Here is a 23,234-nt window from a genome sequence, read left to right on the forward strand (position 1 = left end):
ACAGACCTTCCCCCCTGACGGCCTGGGACAGACTGACCACTCTCTCCCTGAGCAGTCTTATATGGCTGAGCTTGGCCTTGATTGGCTGTCCCCAATCTGGCCTCTGATGGGCTCGCAACAAGTCCTTCTTATTGGCTGCTGGGATGTGCAGGCACCCAGGCCTGCCGCAGCCCACACTCTCCATGGGGCAGCCACCCCACCGCAAGGCCTAACCAGCGCAGAGTAGAGCGGAAGAAAGACTTCTCGTGTCTTGCATTAACAGGTGTGTTGTGAGCATCCCAGAATCATGTTTGCTTTTTTTTTTTTTTTTTTTTTTTTGCAACAGCATCACACTGACTCATATATAGCTTGTGGTCCACTATAACTCCTAGATCGCTTTCTGCTGTACTCCTTCCTAGACAGTCTCTTCCCATTCTGTATGTGAGAAACTGATTGTTCCTTCCTAAGTGGAGCACTTTGCATTTGTCTTTATTAAACTTCATCCTGTTTACCTCAGATCATTTCTCCAATTTGTCCAGATCATTTTGCATTATGACCCTATCTTCCAAAACAGTTGCAATCCTTCCCAGTTTGGTATCATCTGCAAACTTTATAAGTGTACTTTCTATGCCAATATCTAAGTTGTTGATGAAGATATTGAACAGAGCTGGTCCCAAAACAGACCCCTGCAGTGCTTATTTCACATGTGTTGTTGACGACTGCAGGAGGATCAAACACCTACTGGAGTTAGCCTTCTGAGTAGGATGGAAAATTATGGTCACTAAAATAAGAGTAGTAATGCAAAAAATCCCTCTCATCTACTGCCAACTACTGTATCTTTTTTTCAAATTCCTTATTTATATTTGTATAAACACTTCTGTATATTTCTTGGAACAGCAGACCAGCTGGTCGTCTACTGGCAGTTATTTGGAGGTACCCGGGGGTAAATGGCAGGAAGGTGGCATAAGGGAAGTATGTTTCTGTAGTTGAAGAGTGAGAGGAGCAGTGACCGGACAAGGTTTTGGACGTGATAACGGAGAGGAAATGATGGATTTTTGAGAAGTTATAGATGGGAAAAGTAACAGGATTTAGTGGTGTGAACGAAAAGAGTGAAAAATGACAAGGTTATGAACCCAGGTGACAAGAAAGATGGTGGAATCTTAAGTGAAATTGTGATTTTTATGGTCTGCATGCCAATTCAAATGTTTTTGTCTTATTTTCTCTTATTAGAAAAACTCTTGAATGTTCCTAAAATAGTTAAAGGTGACATGCAAAGAATTCTTAATTTTTGTTGTTGTTGTTGCTTTTTCTTGAGGTATGAAAGCTTTTTTTTATCTTTACCTTTAGAAATAGCACCAATGTCGTCATCTCTGGTCTCCTTTCGTTTTCCAGGAGTATCTCCAGCATGTCTGTGTTTTTTTTTTTTTGTTTGTTTTTTTGTTTTTTGTTTTTTGTGAACTTTGTGCATTATCTGAAAGTGGAGCTGTTTGATTTTTAAATAGAGAGGGCCTTCTTGAGGTTTTTATAATAGAAGAAATCCCTCCACAAACACTGAAAATAAACTCTTCAGGCCTTCTTTATACACCTATACCCCGATATAACGCGGTCTTCGGGAGCCAAAAATCCCTACCGCGTTATAGGTGAAACCCCGTTATATTGCGGAAGCAGCGGCAGGGCTCCAGCAGTGATTTAAAGGGCCCGGGGCTCCCTGCAGCAGCCAGAGCCCCAGGCCCTTGAAACGCTTGCTGAGCCCCACTGCCACTGCTCTGGGGTAGCAGTGGCAGGGCTTCATCGGTGATTTATAGCTGCTGGGGCTCCCCGCAGCAGCCAGAGCCCCGGACCCTTTAAAGCGTCGCCCGAGCCCCCCTGCCGGAGTCCTGGGGTTACCGCAGTATATGCGAAACCGTGTTATATTGGATCGTGTTATATCAGGGTAGAGGTGCATATCCATAAAACAGCATAGAGAAGGGCACAAAATAATATTTTTAAATGTTCTCTTGGTGTATTGGGAACTCTTGTGTGGCAGTGAGATGAAAACTGATGGCCAAACTCCCTGCCTGATGGGCATTTTCTTTCTTTCATGGATTTTGAAGGCATCCTTCAAAAAGTGGAAGTTAAATCCTAGTGAGGAAAATAGAAAGGAGCATAAACTCTGGCAAATGAAGAGTAAAATTATAACTAGGAAGGCCAAAAAAGAATTTGAAGACAAGGTAGCCAAAGACTCCAGGTAATAGCAAAATAAATGTTTAAGTACATCAGAAGCAGGAAGCCTGCTAAACAACCAGTGGGGTCACTGGATGATCAAGATGTTAAAAGAGCACTCAAGGACGATAAGGGCATTACGGAGAAACTAAATGAATTCTTTGCATCGGTCTTCACGGTTGAGGCTGTGAGGGAGATTCCCAAACCTGAGCCATTCTTTTTAGGTGACACATCTGAGGACCTGTCTCAGATTGAGGTGTCATTAGATGAGGTTTTGGAACAAACAGATAAAATAAACAGTAATAAGTCACAAGGACCAGATGGTATTCACTCAAGAGATTTGAAGGAACTCAAATGTGAAATTGTAGGATTGTTAACTGTAGTTTGTAACCTATCATTTAAATCAACTTCTGTACCTAATGACTGGAGGAGAGCTAATGTGACACCAATTTTTATAAAGGGCTCCAGAGGTGACCCTGGCAATTACAGGCCGGTAAGCCTGACTTCAGTACCAGGCAAACTGGTTGAAACTATAGTAAAGAACAAAATTGTCAGACACATAGATTAACATAATTTGTTGGGGAAGAGTCAACATGTTTTTTGTAAAGGGAAATCGTGCCTCACCAATCTACTAGAATTCTTTGAGGGGGGTCAACAAGCATGTGGACAAGGGGGATCCAGTGGATATAGTGTATTTAGATTTTCAGAAAGCCTTTGACAAGGTCCATCACCAAAGACTCCTAAACAAAGTAAGCAGTCATGGGATAAGGGGGAAGGTCCTCTCATGGATTGGTAACCGGTTAAAAGATAGGAAACAAAGGGGTAGGAATAAATGGTCAGTTTTCAGAATGGAGAGAGGTAAATAGTGGTGTCCCCCAGAGGTCTGTATTGGGCCCAGTCCTATTCAACATATTCATAAATGATTTGGAAAAAGGGGTAAACAGTGAGGTGACAAAATATGCAGATGATACAAAATTACTCAAGATAGTGACGTCCCAGGCAGACTCTGAAGAGCTACAAAAGGATCTCTCAAAACTGGGTGACTGGGCAACAAAATAGAAGATGAAATTCAATGTTGATCAATGCACATTGAAAAATATAATTCCAACTATATGTATAAAATTATGGGGTTTAAATTAGCTGTTACCACTCAAGAAAGATCTTGGAGTCATTGTGGATAGTTCTCTGAAAACATCCACTCAAAGTGCAGCGGCAATCAAAAAAATTAACACAGAACGTTGGGAGTCATTAAGAAAGGGATAGAAAATATCATATTGCCTCTTTATAAATTCATGGTATGCCTACATCTTGAATATTGCATGCAGATGTGGTCGCCTCATCTCAAAAAAGATATATTGGAATTGGAAAAGGTTCAGAAAAGGGCAACAAAAATGATTAGGGGTATGGAACGGCTGCCATATGAGGTGAGATTAATAAGTCTGGGACTTTTCAGCTTGGAAAAAAGACGACTAAGGGGGGGATATGACAGAGGTCCATAAAATCATGACTGGTGTGAAGAAAGTAAATTAGGAAGTGTTGTTTACTCTTCTCCAAACACAAGAACTAGGGGTCACGAAATGAAATTAATAGGCGTCAGGTTTAAAACAAACACAAGGAAGTATTTTTTCACACAACACAGGCAACCTGTGGAACTCCTTACCAGAGGCTGTTGTGAAGGCCAAGACTATAACAAGGTTTAAAAAAGAACTAGATAAATTTATGGAGGATAGGTCCACCAATGGCTTATTAGCCAGGATGGGCAGAGATGGTGTCCCTAGCCTCTGTTTGCCAGAAGCTGGGAATGGGCGATAGGGGATGGATCGCTTGATGATTACCTGTTCTGTTCATTCTCTCTGAAGCACCTGGCATTGGTCACTGTCGGAAGACAGGATACTGGGCTAGATGGACATTTGGTCTGACCCAGTAGGGCCGTTCTTATGGTTGAAAACAATTACTATACATTAGAGTTAAGCTCTAATGAGTCATCTTTTGCTTCCATCAATTGTAAACGTTTTCAGGCTGATAATTTCAGTAAGAGGTTAAAATTAACTTATTCCATACAAAAATTCTGCTGTTCAGCAGACTTTGCCATAAAATTAGTTGATCTTAGTATAGTTCCTAGTGGACTACCCTCTCACTTGAAACATAATCAGGTCCGGTTTGAGACACATTGCAGTGCAATTGCAGGGAAACTTGCTTGTCTGCAGTCCACATTATAATCCTCCTGATCTGGATAGAGGGCTTCAAGGCTGATCTACAATTTCAGGAGAACTAAATTCACTAAAGAAAAAATATTGGCAAATATCATTAAGAAAAGAGGGCAATCTTGTATTAATTCTTAAGTATACATTGCCACACTAAATTTTTGAGGCATTACTGAGGTAGCTTAAATCTGTTTACTATTAAAGTGGAAGATTTCTAGTGAAATGTGTTTTTATTTCATGTTTACAGCAATGAAGTTGACAGAATGATGGAAAGGCATGAGCGTCTCAAGCCAGAAATGTTTGCAGAATTGCTACAGGCAGCAAATACTACTGATGACTTCAGGAAGTGCCCTGTAAGTAGACAGAATAAACAATTCTTACATTTCTGTGGTTTAGACATAGGAAATAATTTCCTAGGATTCAGATTCAGTAATATTTTTGGACTGCATTTGAGTACAGCTCAACTTCGAACATGCAAACACTTGCATCTACTCCTTGAGTGACAGTTTGTCAGCACTTACCTACACATGCAGCTATCATCTGTGTGTGAGGGTTTGCACATAAAGTTGTGGGCACACAAATGGCCATTGTGAAAATGAGGTACTTAAGTCCATGTTTTGTTAGTTGAAACTCTTCATTTACTAACAAACCACTTGGTTGGATTTGATGACCCTGAATGATACATGCTGACTAAATGCAGTTTCCTTTAGTCTGGTTTTTGGTAGTGATATGGCTTGATAAAAGACTGTTTTCTATCTAGTTCATCTCAAGTCTCTTCTTTCTTGCTTGTGTCTGCCTTTCTCTCACTCTTGTCTCTCTCTCATAATTGTCTGGCTTTGTGTTCTAGTACTGTTTGTTTCAGGGCCACAGAGTAATATTCCCGAAAAATACTAAACAGTGATCAAAGAGAAGAAAATAATAATAAAGTCCGTGTCCTCCATCTCGTAAGTTTGCCATAAGTGGCTGGGGGAATGAAGCTTGGCTGACTTTGAAGATGACATGATCAGAATATGTGTCCAGTGTTTTATAACAGTATGTGATTACATACATATCTTCATGGTTTCTACCGACAATTTAGAGGTCATAAATTTAAATTTGAGGCTAGGAAAGAAGTGTGGAACATCTTTATTTTTACTCTGGTCATCCAATAACTTTCTCATTTTCCTAGTTGTTGGCTTGTTCAATCTTTTGCGTCTCACTTTTTTCTTCTAGAGTAACTGTGGTCAAAAAATAAAAATCCGTCGTGTTCTCATGAACTGCCCTGAGATTGTGACAATCGGTTTAGTTTGGGATTCAGAACATTCTGACCTGACCGAAGATGTCATGAAGAATCTGGCAACACAACTTTATCTTCCTGGGGTATCTGAATTAAAATTAATCTATTTTGTTTTTAAAATTTCAGTCCCAACTGCTGATGCATCATGCTCATGCCTTTTTTTTTTCTTAAAATAAGTTTATATATACCGTATATACTCTATCATAAGCTGGTTCATTTATAAGCCGATCCCCCTCCCAAGATGGATAAGTAAAAATGGAAAATGTTTATAACCTGATCATAAGCCGACCCTATAATTCTGGGGTCAGCAAACTTTGGCTCCTGGGCCATCAGGATAAGCCGCTGGTGGGCAGAGATGGTTTGTTTACCTCGAGGGTCCGCAGGCACGGAGGTAAACCTAAGTAAACAAAGCGTCCTGGCGTGCCAGCTGCTTACCCTGACGGGCTGGGACAGCAACTGGTGAAGAAATTTTTGTTGGGGGGGGGGAGGGAGAAGCTGGGAGTCAGGAGAGTAACCCCTGTGACCACCACCCACATGACAACCCCTAACCCGGGACCCCCACACTCTTGCCATCCCGTCCCTTCCCACCTTATCTGGGGAGGGCCAGGGGAGGATGTCTCTAACCTGGCTGGAGCTGCTCCGGCAGGCTGGGTGGCAGGGCCGCAGCCTGTTCCGGCAGGCAGGGCTGCAGCCTGCCAGCCCTGGAGCTGCAGCTGCTTCGGAGGCTGGGGGGAGAGCAGTGTGGCCAGAAGTGGAGAGACTCTGGCCCCGCCTCTTCCCTTCTGTCTTTGCTGGCTGTGCTGCCTCTCCTTGCTCCCTCTGTTGTGGGGAGGGGCTGTGTCCGACTTCTCCCTCTCTATACCCGTTCATAAGCCGACCCCCTTCTCTGGTGCTCCCTTTTTTACTAAAAAAATTTGGCTTATGAACGAGTGTATATGGTAACTAACTTTGAAATTACAATTAACATTTAAAAATAGATCAGGGAGTATATTTTGTGTGAACTATTATAATAATCTTCATGACACATCTGTGGGGTAAAGTGGTGGTAACCCCATTTTACAGTTGGGGAACTAAAGCATCCAGAGTAATGGCAAAATTATCAAGTGTCTGCTAACTTGAGATGGCTAGGACCTGGTTTTCAGACTTCATGGCATTTTATATGTTCAAGGCACAGGTCTAATCGACATTGAGTACCCAGAACATGAACACCGAGTGAATGGCCACTTGTGAAAAGCTTGGTTTAAGTGATTCCAAGGTACCAGTTCTCCAGGGTGACATTCAACTGCCTTAACCATGAGACCATCCTTTCTTTTCCTGCAGTCCTCACCTCATTCACTGTATACCTTCAAACTTCTGCAATAAATGAAGCAAAAGTCCTACAAACATAAGTGTCCCTCATCACACAATGGATTAGTTCTCTGAGCATTAGTCATCTTGTACTCAGAATGAGGCAGGGATACTTTAGAAATTACATGCTCATGTAACTCCTGTTATAATGCAGATAGACACACAAGGAGACGTGCATGCAACCTTGACTTAATCTAACTTTACAACCTCAGATGTACTTTTTCTTTAATCTATCATAATCATTTTTACAGCTGTTCTATAGGGTTACAGATGAACAGGCCAAGAATAGTGAACTTTTTCTTGTGGGGATGATTTGCTACACGAGTCGACATTACTGTGCCTTTGCCTTTCATACCAAGAGTTGCAAGTGGGTACTGTTTGATGATGCTAATGTGAAAGAGGTAGGCTCTGCATTATTGATGCTAGATTTAATGACCTTTATATTTTTTAATGGTACATTGTGCCCCAAATATAATTTTTTCTGCATTAGAACATAACTTATTCTTTTGACACCAGACTTAAAACACAATCAAATGTCCTCATTTTCATGAAAAGTAGTCTGATAAGTCAGTTTTAAGTATTAAAAAAAAACATGAATGCACAACTTCACTGTTCTTAAATGTGCAACAATTGGATAGATGTTAGTGTGATTTTTCTTAAAAATATAGGTTTAATAAGTAATGAATATGATAAAATCTGTTGATGACTGTATTTGTAATGTGTTGATGTTTAGTTTGCTAACTCGTATGCAAATGTTTGCTTTTCTGCTCTAGCTTCCGTAAATTTAAAATGAGCAGTACAGCTGCAGTTGTGCTGTGTTTTTAGGATCAGACATTCAATTAATGTAAAATGTCTTTTGGTTTATTAAGGTATGCTTATAATTGGATTTAAGTACTAGTTACTTTTTATATTTGCAAAAATATGAACATTTTCGTATTAGGTTGGAACAAAATGGAAAGATGTGGTCTCCAAGTGCATTCGATGTCACTTTCAGCCATTGCTGCTATTTTATGCTAACCCAGATGGTACACCAGTATCGACAGAAGATGCCCCAAAGCATATAATTCACTGGTCTCATTACAAAGCAGCTGCAGGAGATGACTTGGGTAATAAAGTTTTGACTAATGCCATTTTTTATAGAATATGACCAATATCTGTTAGCTAATAATTGATTAGCTGTCCTGATCTTAAGTGCCTTTATCAATAATTATCTAAATGTCCTGATCGCATTTGGTGTGTGTATACTTAACATTAGAACTATCTAAATAATGTTTTGAATCAAATGTTAAAATGTGGATTGAGACAGTTAAAGGATTCCTAACTAGAAACATTCTTTAACTGTAAAAACACAAATGGCTAAAGCACTAAAATTACACATTGGAAGAATATGGTAAATCGTACTTCTCTAAGTTGGTACCATCAACCTGCGGAACTCTTTGCCAGAGAATGTTGCGAAGGCCAAGACTATATTGGGGTTCAAAAAAGAACTAGATAAGCTCATGGAGGGTAGGTCTATCAATGGCCATTAGCCAGGATGGGCAGGGATGTAAAACCATGCTCTGAAGTGTCCTTAGTCTCTGTTTGCCAGAAGCTGGGAATGGGCAACAGAGGATAGATCACTTCTGTTCATTCCCTCTGAAGCACCTGGCATTGGCCACTGTTGGAAGACCGGATACTCGGCTAGATGGACCATTGGTCTGACACAGTATGGCTGTTTTTATGGTCTTATGTTGACCTAAGTGATCTCATTTAGCCAAGAAAGAGAGAACTTTGATTTTTCTATTGTGTGGTGTTTTGTTTGTGACTAAACAGTATAACTAATAGTATTTAATTGTTGAATACTATTTAATATGTAGTCATGGCATGTTTTGTCTGCACGAGAGTAGATAAGTGATGGTATATATGTATTTTTTAGATACCCCCAAAATAGTATAAAACTGGAAAAAATGTTTTGAGGAAGAACTGTGAGCAAGTGATGACGGTTCAGAACCTTGAAGCTTTGAGGTTGCAGGAGACATGTTATTTAGGGATTCATTATGAAAGGGCAGTGTCGTCTCAGTGTCTGGTCAGAATCTAGCCCTTTGACTCTGCAATGTTTGGCTATTGTTTTCTGTGTTCTAAAATTTGAAAGTGATGATGAAAAGAAAATTGGATTTGGCCTGTTTCCATTCACTTAGTGAACTGTTGCCTGATGGTGACCATCTCAAGGAAGAAAATCAGAAGTGAATGCCCATCACCGTATTTATATTGGAAAAATGCATAATATGTAACATATTACAAAAATCTTCTTGTATGCCACAAACTATTAAGTGAACTATTAAGTAAAACTTAAAGTAATCCAAAACTATACTTTCTAATTCTTGAAATTAAAAATAAATGTGACGATGTAAATGAGCAAGAATTTCATTTCTGAAGATTAATGATGTGTAATGTTATAGGATTTGAGAAGTCATCCGTTCCAAAGTCAGATCACACAAAAGAGAATGGATTTGGAGAATGTGCTAGTCAGAAGAGCATTAAAAAATTTGAGACCAACAATTCAGCCTTCAGTAGAAGCCATATTCTAGCAAGTGGTGGTAGAGTGCCAGGTAAGTACCTTCTTAAATATGTAATTTCCTAACTTTTTTTCACAGCAGTGTTATTTTGGATACATTTTCTTTAGCTGCAAAGCTTGTTCTGAAATAGTTCCATCATTGGTACTGAACTTTCAGTCCATCTACCATGAAGAATGATTGATTGACATGTGAAAAACTAATTTGAACTTAGTCACTATATGACTAAGTTCTCCACTGCCCTCAAGCCCCAATAAAAATCCACTATTGTAATATGTTGGGCTGTAGTTATTGACTGTAATTCTTTGCTTTTTAATTGATCTTTCCTTGTCCTATGTTTGGAAAGCAGAAGTAGCAATAGTCACTTCCTTTTTATGGTGGGTTTCTATTATATTTGTTAAAACATCAGTCCATTTTAATGTGTAAATCAGATTTTTCAGGTTAAGACAAATTACAAAATTCTCATATCAGGATATCACAATTGGGTGATGCTGATGCAGGAAGGGCACAGCTTGCCCTCCCTTCCATCCCCTCCCCCTTGTTGGGTTGCCAATGTGCTTTAAACCTTAGACCAGTAAGAGAGAGAATGAAGGACCTAGCCAAGAGAAACCGGTTCTGCTTAATTAAGAGATTTATTTCTCTTCTCTGTTAATTACCCCCTCCTATCTTCCAATATCTAGATGTTAGCTAAAATTATTTTCTTCTTACAACTTGAAGCCAGACTTGATGGCTAAGTACTTTTTTCTTTCACTGTAAATTTTAAAAACGTTCAGCTTGCTATTAACTCACTTGGGACCGATGGTGACCCAAAAATGAACACTGCTCACTGACTATGAACATCAATTTAAATAAAACAGATTACAGATTCTTTACTTGAAACTCCACTATATTCTCAGAAACGAAGCCTTGCTTTTGATGAAGTAATTAGTGTTAACTCTCTGCTTTGTTTTAGTATGAGCCCTAAAGGTTAGTTTTCATTCAGATCAAATAGTTTTAGATCCAGAGGGAAAAAATGTAGTATGTTCAATAGCTACAATTAAACCTTGCTTACATGAAGCACAGTCAGTGTACATATTTTGTCAAATTTATAACTTTACATTTGTAAGGATCCCTTTAAGGTAAGTATTATATATTATTGTTAATTAACCTTAATGGAGTTTGCTGTGTGCAGACTGTTTTGGATTTTTAAAATTTGAGGTAGATAAAAGGTGGTGGTGGTGGTGTAGTCTTCACTAGAAAGTGAAGATATAGTAAGTGTAATTGTACATGCTTTTTGCCATGGCTATTTAGATAAGATACAATAATGAATATTTTTGCAGTTAAGTTGGGGCACAGTGATCAGAAGGACAAATTAAAGGACATCTCCAAAGAGTGTGCCCAGAAGGCAGTTGACATGAGAAACTTTTCATCCTACCTAAGAAAAGATGCAGATAGAGGATCAAGAAGAGACTCTGGGAGACAAAGAGGTACATTTAAAAATCAAACTTTAGAAACAAATGGCTAAAATATCAATTTGTCTGGATTAAAAATGTTATGTGCTAAAGCTGCTACTTTAGATAAAGAAAAAAATCCCAAGATTAAAGTCTCCACTTCTACAGACCTTTTTAAAATTTGTGCCATTTGAGTCTTCTCCCCCCCCCCCCTTTAAATTGTTATGGCATAGCAGGAATAACTAGCTGTCTTATGCACAACAATGTCAGACGGAAGATTTTTATTAAAATAATGTACTTGAAGGAGAACTTCAATAGAGCTTCTTTTTTGTTTTCTTTTCTTTCATTTTACAAGATCTAATAGGAGAAGACCGCTCTCATTTTAAGTCAGGATCACCTCCTGCTGGAAATGGATTTAGACACTACACTGATCAGCGCCTATATGGTAGCCAGGGAAGAGGACCTTACAAACATGAAAGAGTACCAAACCAAACCAGGCCTACTGCACAGGTCTTAGGGTCAAATAAAAGAGAGGTTTTTCCTGCTGGGGAGAAAATGATGAGCAGGGTTAGGGCTGACAGTGCCACTGGCTATGATACAGACAGCAGCCAAGACTCTAGGGACAAAGGAAGTATCAGCAGAAGCAGAAACAGAGGTTGGAAACCTATGCGAGAGACACTAAATGTGGACAGCATTTTCAGTGAGACTGAGAAGAAGCAGCATAGCCCACAACATAAGGCAAATCCAAGCAGTAAACCTAAACATGAAAAGGAGCAGAGATTTAACAATTGGCCAAAAGAGAACCAAACCCAGAAAGGGTTAATGACTATTTATGAAGATGAAACAAAACAGGAGACAGGAAGTAGGAGTTCCTTGGATTCAGAAGGAAAAGGAAATACTGAGAAAATTAAAGGATTTACAGAGAGAAAAGTCCATGCTGACAGTTGGCAGATGCAAAGGACTGAGTCTGGGTACGAAAGTAGTGATCATATCAGCAATGAATCTGCCAATCTGGATTCACCTATTGTTGAAGGAACTAGCCCACTGGACATCAAGGGTATTAAAGAAAGTGTTTCCTGCAGGTAATGCTAACAAATACTCTAAATAAGAGTCTTAATGAAGTGCGAATTGTTTTAGTGCCATGTGGTGTTTTCTGGATTGTGGGTAAAGTTAACTGTCTGAAACATTCCATCTTTTATTGTAGGCAACAGTTGTAGAAAATTAGGAAAGGTTGAAATTTCTCTCCTAGAGAGTGGGAGGGGTTGTGTAGGAAACACATGCAAAGTCAAAAACTATTAGACTAATTATGAATTCTGTATAATCACCGTGGCCCAACACTTTCACCATTCAAAACTCTCATTAACGCTTATGAGACTTGTACATGTAAGGGCTGCAGAATTGGTCCCTTAGTGAGTAGAATTTATGGGAAGGCTGATGAACAATCCTATGAGAATGGTGTGAAAGCAATGTTGCATGTAATCTAGAATGAAACATTTAATTTATATTGAATTTTAGATGTACATCTTGAAGTTCAGTGGGTAAAGTGCGCCAAATAAATCTGTGCCTCAGAGCTTATAACGTAAATGCACGCGTTGGTACAATTAACACACCAGTTTAACAAATCCTAAGCATTATTAAACTTTTTGCAAACTGTAATATACAGAAACAATGAACATAAGATGATATAAACCTTCAACGGCTTGTTTTCATGGCTCTCTAACACTGAAGACCTTAAGCAGTGTTTTTTACCTGCTAGGAATCTAAATTTTCTCCTCCTTTGAACCATGTTTTTTTTAAAAAAGCTAATATATTACACCAAGCTCTGCCACTTAAAATGGTCCTTGCCTTCCTAGCCAATGAATATTTTTGGTAGTAGAAATACTGCAGATAAACAACTGAATTTCAGTGGCAAGTTGCTTATACCATTTTTTTTTATGTACTTTTCTAAGGCTGTCTCTACACTGCACACCTTTCAGTGGCACAGCTGTGCTGTTACAGCAGTGCCCTTGTAAGATACACTGTATAGCCACTCTTCGTTGGCAGGAGAGAGCTCTCCTGCTGACAAAATAAAACCACCCCCAACGAGGGGTGGTAGCTTTGTCAGTGAGAAAGTGTCTCCTGCTGACAAAGCACTGCTCTCAGTGGCGCTTTTTATTGGTAAAACTTTTGTCAGTCAGAGATGTTTTTTCACACTGACTGACAAAACTTTTACTGACGGAAATGCAGTGAAGTTGGAGCCTAAATCATTAAACTGCTTTTCACTAGTCCATTATCAATGATTTCTTGTTTAACACAACTCCTTCTGAGGTGTATTGTACGTCTGTAAGCTTGTGTTCATTCATCCCATTTTGCCACTCCCAGTGATGCAGACTTTCCAGACCCGTCATTTTAACAAGCTATCAAAGGGAATTTCTTGAGACTGCTTTCAGGATGTAGGGGGAGAAAAAACTTGAAAGCTACATAATGTATGTGTATTCCAGTAGGCTCTTAAGGTACATCTACACAGCAGTTAAACAGCTGCAGTTGGTCCCCAGGTCAACTGACTTTGGCTTGCGAGGCTCAGTCTGTGAGGCTGTAAAATTCCTGTGTAGACGTTCAGGCCTGATCTCTGGCACCCTCCTCCCTCACGGGGTCCCAGAGACCAAGCTCCAGCCTGACCCCAATACCTATACAGCAATTTTTACCCCCACAGCACAAGCCCTGCAAGCCAGAGTCAGCTGACTGAGGCCAGACACAGCTGTGTCATGGGTCTTTTATTTCTGGGTTAGATGTACCCTTCATTTTTTTTTTTCTCACTTCCCTCAAATACTATTCCTTGTTTTCTTCTCCTGCCAAGTTATCTCTCCTATACTTTTAGTGATGTGTACCTCTTTTTCCCTGCCTTCTCAAGACAACAAAGGTAGAGAGTAGTCATGGTTCCTACCAAAGGTATTAGGAAGAGAGCTTAGGGACTCAATCCCCTTGCCGTACCAAATCTGTTGACTTTTCCTTTCAAGCCTGCTGTTATAACTTCCTAGCAGGATTTTGTGATATACTTATTTTAAAAGCTTCACAACTAGGTACAAATGAATGGGTCTATGTGACAATCACAACTTATTGAGGGAAGATCTCAGTTTTAATATTGATACAAACAAGATGTTAATGAATAAATGCATGTCTAGACTAGGAAAATAGGTTGTGTTTATGCCTAGTGTAAACAGGTCTTATGCTTTTAAAAAATATTTTAGCTGGTCGTGGTCAGCACAAGGCTCTGCCGTGTTTTAACCACCAAACATTTTAGGGTTTAAACTTGTAACACTTTGATGTATTTTCAGTTGTTTGCATCTAGTTGGATGTGATGGTAAATATCTGTCAAAATAGAACTGTTTTGAATGAAAAATCCTAAAATCCATTTCTCCTGGGTTAAGAGTGACAAAAATTAAGCCATAATTATTTTAATGTTTTTTCTGGAATAGTTTTATATAAAAGTGACATGGAACATTCACTTGGGGCCCATATTTCATTCAAGGAAAATGATGTGCAATATTTCCCAGGCTATGGTCCCATTTCTCAAACAGGGGTCACCGCTTGTGTAGGGAAAGCCCCTGGCGGGCCGGGCCGGTTTGTTTATCTGCCCCGTCCGCAGGTCCAGCCGCTCGCGGCTCCCACTGGCCGCGGATCACTGCTCCAGATCAATGGGAGCTGCTGGAAGCGACGCGGGCCGAGGGACTTACTAGCTGCTGCTTTCCCTACACAAGCGGCGACCCCTGTTTGAGAAACCTTGAATTAATTGTTCACTCCACACAATCAACCCCCACCTTCCCCAAAAGATAAACAGATGGGTCTTATAGCATGACCTGAAAATTTCCATATTCTGAAATAAGGAATGAAGCAAATTCCAAAGCCAAATACCCTGGTTGAAAATCTCTGCCAGAAGTAGTAGTTTGAGGATGAGTTTAACCAAAGTTTTTGTGTGACAACTGTCATGGTAAATCTATCCATTGTTTACCACAGCATAAGCACAGATCTAATAATGTAAATCTGAAAAGTGCATAATAAAACAGCCTATTGCCCAACCTTCTTCTCTTCACTGAGATCTCTCTTCAAAACAGACTTTTTCTTTAAAGATTTCCAAAGAACATTACAATAGGTGATAATATGTAAACAAAAATTAAGTCTGCTTTGAGGTTTGATGTTATCTGGTCCACAGATTCTGTCTGATCCATTATTTTCCCTTATATTGGTTAAAAGTCCTTTGGGGCAGAGCTGTTTTTTCCTTCTATAGGTGGTATAGCGCTGAAAAGAGTTTTAGATTATTGGTCTGAGCAATTGACAATGGTGGGGGAGAGGGAGGAAGAGTAACTCTTCTACTCTTTGTAGCTGGATGTTCACGTACTTCTACAAGATACATCTTTGAAGCTGAATCAGTAGTATGTATTATTGAATCTTTCAGGATGCACAAATCAAAATGAAGTGCTATTTTTTCCATTAAGGTTTATACAGGGGCAGGGGATGGGAATGTAATTCTGGCTCTGTAACACCACATTTGATTGTATTTGACCAATTTGCCTGTTTCAGACAATCTAACTTTGACTTGGTAATGTTTTTCTGCCTTGAAGCTATTAAACTTAAGTTTTTAGTGCATAAGGAAGGTTCTAACTGCATGGTAAAATTAAACTTTGAAGAAAATGGCAACAACATAAAATTTTTTGTCTCTGGGTGCTTGTCTATGTATGTTTGTGTATAATATTTAAAAAAAAAAATTCTGGAGAGGAGGAATTGAAAAGTTAAATATTTAAGAGCACTTTTTTTGCATGTGCCCATTTGGAAATACTTGGAGTTGAGAGCTTATCCTTTTTTTAAAAAGTGTGCTTTTTCTCACTCTGGTAACCTGAGAGGAAGATTTTTTTAAAGGCAAAATGGGAGTTGGGCACTTAACTCCCATTTATGCTTTAGAATATTTATCATTTAAGGGGAAACTTTCAAAACTATATCCTGCCTTCTCCCTGGCCTTGATTAAGGACAAATTTTAAGCAATTTTCCCCCCCCCCACCCCCCCCCAAATAATGTAAGTTGTTGATGTCAATCACCTTTCACATCTAGCACATCATTTTTCAACCACTGATAACTTTGAGAACCAACTAATATATATTCTGTTCACCTGTTGAGTATACGGCTTAAACAGAAAGACTTGTAAATTTTGTAAGGAGAGGGAGGATTAGGACCTAAATTGGTGTTTGTAAAGCCAAATGAATGTTATACTATAAAACATTTAATTCTTTGTGTGTACACTTACATATACGGGCAACTGTAATCGTGCACTAATATTTAAATTTTAAATTACAAGGTCTGTTTTATTTTTCAGTGACCAGAATCTGTCGATCAAATATGCTAAAAGTGTGTTGCAGTCTACCTCCCAGCAGACCAGAAACTATTTTGATGGTGAGAATTTTAACTTGCATATCTACTATAAAGTTTTCTAAAGAATCTCTAGATGTGCTGTTGTCCAAAATTGCCATTTTAATACTGTGTAAAAAGTTGAAAGGTTCCAGATAGACTTTGCATAGTTACTGGTAGCTCAAATTTTGCAGAGTTGACAACCCAATAAAAGTGAACTTCTCCTTCTCTTACTATGCCAACCGTTGCTGCTTAGTACTAGATTACCAAGTCTTAGATTTGCATTGGCAAAATGGGCAAGTGCACATGTGAAGTTAATTTGTATTTGGGTGAATCTGAACAGAATCTATATAGTACTGGGAATATGTCCCACTGGACCACCATTTTCCCATGGAGAGATGCCTTGCTTCCATTCTGTACATATCCTGTGTGTTTATAGCCTTCCCCTGTCTTCCTGGTGGCAAGCTGACTCTTTTCTCCACAATGAATACCAATATTTTGATTCATTCTTCAAATACTGTTCACCATTATTCAGTGTTCTGACTAATCTTAATAATTTGAGTTCTTCACATCACAACTTGGTAACCCTGGCGAAACTGATGCTGTTTGGTATTTCGGTAACCATGTTACATGTTCTAGGAACATGTATACTTTTTAATAAATTTGTATGAGAGCGCTCCTTTATTAGGCAGCCTCATTTGTTAAGAAACCGCACCAAGTGATTTTAAAAACAACCAACCAACCGCTCAAGTATGTTGGAACAGTACTTGCTGCAACAGAGAAAAGCTTGGGAGACCCTATCATCCCAGTCTGGTCATGAGGCTCATCACGTCCCCATGTGTTAGAAGATCATCTCTGTTAATTAACTGGTGGTATTTGTTGAACCCTTGAATTCACTTAAATCATGTTTCATTGTAAAGCTGAGTTGACTGTTACATAATTCAGATTGCAGTGCACTAGTGCAATTTTTTGGTTACCCATGTCTTTCAGCATGCTGGATTAGACTGCATTTGTTTCTACAGTTTACTTAGCTCTCATACAGTGCTTTCCATTGGTAGATCTCCAAACACTTTATAAATGGGGAACTGAGGTACAGAGAGTGGAAGTGATTTGCAGAAGTCACCCTGCAGACCAGTGGCAGAGCTGGAAATAGATCCCAGGTCTCCTGAGTCTCAGTCCAGTGCTCTAGTCACTAGGTCACACAAACAACTTATCCTTTCTTGTGTATGCTATACATAGGCATGACAGAATTCACATTTTTTAAATTTTGAGCTTTTCACTTTTTATAGATATAAATATTCATAGTTGTGGGAAATCATGTGGTGGGAGGGAGGGGAGACAATGTGGAGGTTGAACAGTAATTATTCAATGAGATAAAGCTTCATAGCTGTTAAAACAAATTGTCAACATCACGTGTCAAAATATTCAAACGAAATATCCTTAATTCAAACTTTAAGTTCTCAAGCAACATCTTTCTCTATCTGTAAATTTCAGTTATTATTGATGGAAATGTTTGGGGGTGGGGATAGGGGGGTGGTATGCTTCCTGGGGTTACCCAGGGTTGTGAGGAACTTTGCTACTGCCCGCCCTTAGCAAGAAGATGCCTTGTCTGTGCCTGCTGTGGATCAGTTTCCCAGCGCTGCCATCCTCTGGCAATACAAGAACTGCCTTCCAGGCCTTGCTCTTTCTTTGCAGGTTAATGATAGGCACAGTCCAACCCCCAAGTCCTCCAAGTGTCTGCCTGGAGTGCCCAGCCCCGATCCACTGGACACTCACAGAATTCCCAGATCGAAAGGAACAGTACATCACAGCTTACCAGTTATACCATAGAAGACAGCTCCACTTAACACACAGCACTTAGGTTTGTTTGTAGAGAAAGCAAGAGCAGAGTCAAATGATAGCATGCAGAAATATTGAAAGCCAAGGGTTAGATATAAAATAAAATCATAACATGCATAGTAGAGGCTAAACTTAACTAAAAAAATATTATCATTAGACAGAGCAAAAGCTCACCTAAAATCTTTCCACAGTATTACAGCCATTGTCATGCTTTCTCAGTGGAAAGATGCAGAAGCTTTTTTTTTTTTTTTTTTTTTTTTTCCTGTCCCTAAAGTTAGTTCATTGTCTGCACTTGCAGACAGAATAACCTTCATTGCATGTACTTTTTTCTCCTCGGGAAACTTTGCAATCACTTGATTAGCATTCTGCTTGGACTGTAAATGGGTTGTCCATTGTGAACCTTACATTACTCAATTTATGTGTAGACAGATGGATAAACGTAAACCCGTCTCTCACCTTTTACTGGTGACCAGCCCCAAATCAGAGAACCTAAGAACATAATTTTCAGTATAATATATGCATAACTCCTTACATACTATCCATGTATGCATTTGATAATCATTGAGGACTCTTATGACACTAGCTTTCATTAGAAACTTTACATGATATACTTTGGTGAACTAGTAAAGTAAATACCAGAGTCAGGGGATCCCTGTAGCCCTTATGCACTCCTGTGCTCCCTGCCAGTTGGTACCATGAGGTCCCTGGGTCACAAAGGTGAAATCAACATTTACTGATAAAAATCTAGTCCTTCCAAGCCTAGCCTATGTACCCTTTTTAGAAATAGTCTCAGAGTTCCATCTCCTTTGTCTTCCTTTCAAAACTTTCTCTAACACTGGTTAAATTGAAATCTCCATTTTTACTGCTTGCCAACAATTAACGGTAATAAGTGTCTTTCTATTAGGAGGATGAGAATGTATAACTTTTTTTGTTAAATCTTTTTAAATTCCTTGGGTTCTATTCAGGAGATTTTTCTCTAGAACTATAGGTCTTCTGCTGGGTACAGGGCTGGCTCTAGGTGTTTTGCTGCCCCAAGCGCCAAAAAAAAAAAAAATCTCCAAGAGCGCGACTGCCGAAGCGCAACACCCCCCCCCCCCCCCAAACAACCCGGAATGCTGCCCCAACCACCCAGAATGTCGCCCTTGGAACCGTGCTTCGTTTGCTGGTGCCTAGAGCTAGCCCTGGCTGGGTATAAACTCAGTACTAAGTCCGATCTTAAATAGCTGTACACGTCACTCAGAAGCTTTTCGTTTTCATCAGATACATAGCAATATTAGGAGGAAATACTTACAATAAGGAAATCAACTTCCTTTACATATTAAAATGTCTGGATTTTCATAAAGCTGGTAAGTACTTCAGCATATAAATATTACAGGAAATAGGATGAGGTCAGCCAAAATCACAACCTAATTTCCGTGAAACAATTACATTTTCTGTACTTGTACAAAGCAGTCTGTCAGCTGGTGGCAATGAACATTAAGCCACTTGCTAAGGAGACACTTGATTTTATAATTACCTAGATGCTTTTTTAATCTTCTGTTCGATTCGTGTGGCTTCTGTTTTTTTAAACCTTAAACCAAATCTACAGTATCTTTTCTCTGCTATTTTTCTAATTCTTTATTGGATATACATGACTTCTTTTTCAATCTGGTTTCCTTGTCACATGATGTGACTAACTTAAATTGCCAGGTATTGTGTGGATTACCTCGAATATATTTGCCCGTTAACATTTATGCTACAACAAAAATTTGTTGTATTGTCTGTGTATCAGTGGGAGAATGGACATTGGTGTTCACTGGCAGTAGGAATAAGTTAGTGACAATGTATCAAAGGATACCTCAGTATCTAATGCAAATTAGATGTAACCAAACAATATTTGAAATTTTCAGTTGCTGAGGTATTGTCCAGGGGTTACTGAATAAACTGTATTCAAATACTATATTTAAAAATATTTGTAGGGCAAATATTTCCTCAAAAATGCATCAGATCAGCATCATTTGAAAGCTTTGTATATAGAATCCTAAATATTTACTGTTAAACTATTCAGAATCTATATACTCTTCCAGATCAAAATGGGTATTTACAAGTTGCAACAAATTTGTTCCTTTTTAAAGCAAGTGTAATTAGTGTAAATTGTAAGTAATGGGTATAGTGCATTCTAACAGTTCAATTGGGGAAGTAATGTTGGGATAAAGGGCAGTTAAAGGAACAAATCAGGTTAGCATATGCTCAGATACATAGGTGTAACCACAAACCAGATTGGAGGCAGAGGGAAATAGAGAAGCCTTTGTCTTTTTAAAGGAACTTGTGAATTTTAAATTTGCATAGGGCCAAAGATTCTATTTTGAGTCCTTTAAAATATACAGAAAGATGTCTGTCATGTGCCTTTGAATTAAGTTAATCAAATAAGTAGTCAAACTAAACCAACCAAGGTCCCCCACTAGCTATTGTATTAACCTCTTGGAGATGGGGTGTACAAGAAATAGTACTTTAGAAAGTTACACATACCCTGAACAGAAAAACTGAATTAAATCTAGTTCAGATTCCAGCTCTCACCGGCTACTTATTTGATTTGGGGCAAATGAGATTTTGTCTCGTTTCCCCTCCCCCTGTCTTTATCATGGAATTAACTTTATAATTGATAGCAGAATTAAACCAGTTAGACAAGTGCTGAGTACTTTTGAAAATCCTGCCCTTAACTCAGAAAGCTGTTTACTCTGATCAGTTTTGATACAGCACTTACTTAGTAATTTATATTATTTATTAGTGAACTTAGTGTTCAGGAAAGCTGCCAGCTTGACTGCCCAAGAGACTGAAGTCCTTTTATTTTACAAGGGAGAGATAGCATAAGCAGTGGCAATGCAAACTTCCCAGCTGTCCCTGCCAGTGTTCCTCAGACTTCTAAGCTGAAGGGACCTTCTTTGTGGGTAAGAGGAAAGTTTACTTTCATCTCCCATCTTTTGCCTACAGATAGCTTGTTACCTAAGCCTATTTAATGGAATTTCTTGCAGTGTGGATACCTGTCCATGCTAATTAATGGAGAGAGCACTTATTAATTAACTCATGATGACTCCCTCTGACACAATATGTAGACCTACTGCATTATATTATTGGGATTTTTCTCTCCCTACTTTCACATTTTTGTTGAGTCCTATGTTCTCATGATAGTTTATTTCCAAACTGAATATGGTTATTCTCCATTGACCTTAGATCCATTCTGTATCTTCTGACAGAGGCAGTAAACTTTCAATAAATGTGTCTCAAACGCCATACTTATCTACTAAGCAAGAGGATTATAAGCAAAATTCATAAATATCAATTACAGTATTTTAATCAAATAATTTATTTTGCCCGGGTCGGGTGTGAATGACACATTAAAGCAACTCTTGTTCTATATCTTTTCACCCTGATGAATGGGATGGAAAAGGGGAACTGGAAATGAGTCTATAGAAAGATAACTTCATTTAAATGCAGTGATGTGGAAATATTCAGACACTTCTCTCTTTGGGCTCTGTTAGTCATCAACATGCAGGGATGTTAACCCTTTATCAATTCTCTAAAGAATTATGGAATATTTTATGAGTATCGTGGATGTTTGTAGCTAGTGAAGCTCCATAATGACTAAAGCCTTTCCCATCATAAAGTTTTAGTGACGTGTAGAAGGAGTTGAGTCTTCACCTGAATCCTGGTGAATAAGTGTCCACAAAACAACTGCAAATGCTAAGGACTGAAGGAGAGTGGAATTACCCTGTCATCCTTGAGGCTGCCCTCCTTAGAATGGGGTTTTGAGGCTGTAACAGGGTTCATTACTGACTGCTGGCGTGCCTCCTCATGGCTCACCTGGGGAATAGCTCGTCAATAGTCAGATGCCCCTTCCTGCGGTCACTCAGCTGTTGTGGTCTCACCCTCCAGGACTTGGGGTAGCCATCTTCTTTGGGACTCAGGCTGCTCCCTCTTCATGACTTGGCCCTCTAGCTGGATCACAATACCTTCCCTTCTAGGGTCTGTCAAAGTCCCTTCAGACTAACTGTCCCCCTGCCTTTCCTGGCAGTTCTCCACTCTGTCTAAGGCGGTGCTGCCTCCCCACTGGCTGGTAGGAGAACCCAGGCCCACCCTGTACTCCATGTTCCAGCACAGGGACCCTGTGCTCTGTAGCTATAGTTTACTTATTCCCAGACCTGCTTGCTATTTTCCTGGCCTCTGTCCTACTTCCTCCTCCTATTCTTTGGCACCACTGGGCATCTGAGCTTCCTCAGCTCTCCGTGGCTACTTCCCCATCTACATAGCACCTTCTTATTCAAGGATCTTGAAGAGAAATGCTACACGTTCTACAAATGAGTGAAGTGAGTTAAGGGTAAAACTGATAATCTTTAGTCCTCAACTCCCAATTCTCTTCAGGAATTAACAACTAATTTCTTGCATTACTAAAGCCTGCAATGCTTTTTAAATAAAATGTTAGCTCTGTCATACTGCTAATACACTGTCTCATCTGTTGTAAACACAATTGTTTTAACAGCATCAGACAACCAACTGTTGTTTGAAATCTTGTTGAATTAGTAACTGGGGGGGGGGGGGGACAATGAATTCAAACACAAGGCTCAAATTGTTCCAGTTCATTTGAGGATAGGTGTCACATCACATCTTTATCTGAGTAAAAAGGGAGGAAGAAAGAGATGTAGTGTAAGGGATACCTTTTTACCCAGGAGAGATGTGATGTCTCATTCCCCTAGTGAAAATTCCAAGCATAAATTTACAAAGGAAAAGATAGGAATATGTCTCTTAAATTTTGTCCAAATGAACTTCACATATTAATCCCTGTTTCTTTAACGAAATCCAGTCACTGCCTTTAAAGGCACAGTAAATGTAAGACAGTCTGTCTTGTTTTATATTCACAGATCTGTGTACTGAAATGTACAACTATTTAATTTGCATAATGTGAAACATGAACAACAACAAGGATATTTGTTTAGAGTGGCTGTAGTTGTGACTTACTCCATATTTAATTGACTAGAAGGAAGACTTTAGTCAA

General features: G+C 39.2%; 1 protein-coding gene across 1 annotated transcript in view; it reads left to right on the forward strand.

Moving 5' to 3' along the window:
• The window catches only part of USP53 (ubiquitin specific peptidase 53), a 57,120-nt gene that overhangs the window by 22,045 nt on the left and 11,841 nt on the right, over positions 1–23,234 (forward strand). The window contains exons 7-14 of the mRNA XM_054029502.1: positions 4,633–4,738; positions 5,598–5,744; positions 7,260–7,409; positions 7,949–8,114; positions 9,447–9,596; positions 10,880–11,026; positions 11,346–12,072; positions 16,335–16,411. Of these exons, the coding sequence (XP_053885477.1) occupies positions 4,633–4,738; positions 5,598–5,744; positions 7,260–7,409; positions 7,949–8,114; positions 9,447–9,596; positions 10,880–11,026; positions 11,346–12,072; positions 16,335–16,411 (1,670 nt within the window). The remainder of the gene's footprint in view (positions 1–4,632; positions 4,739–5,597; positions 5,745–7,259; positions 7,410–7,948; positions 8,115–9,446; positions 9,597–10,879; positions 11,027–11,345; positions 12,073–16,334; positions 16,412–23,234) is intronic.

Source organism: Malaclemys terrapin, chromosome 5 (genome assembly GCF_027887155.1).
Source record: "Malaclemys terrapin pileata isolate rMalTer1 chromosome 5, rMalTer1.hap1, whole genome shotgun sequence".
Taxonomy (NCBI): domain Eukaryota; kingdom Metazoa; phylum Chordata; order Testudines; family Emydidae; genus Malaclemys; species Malaclemys terrapin.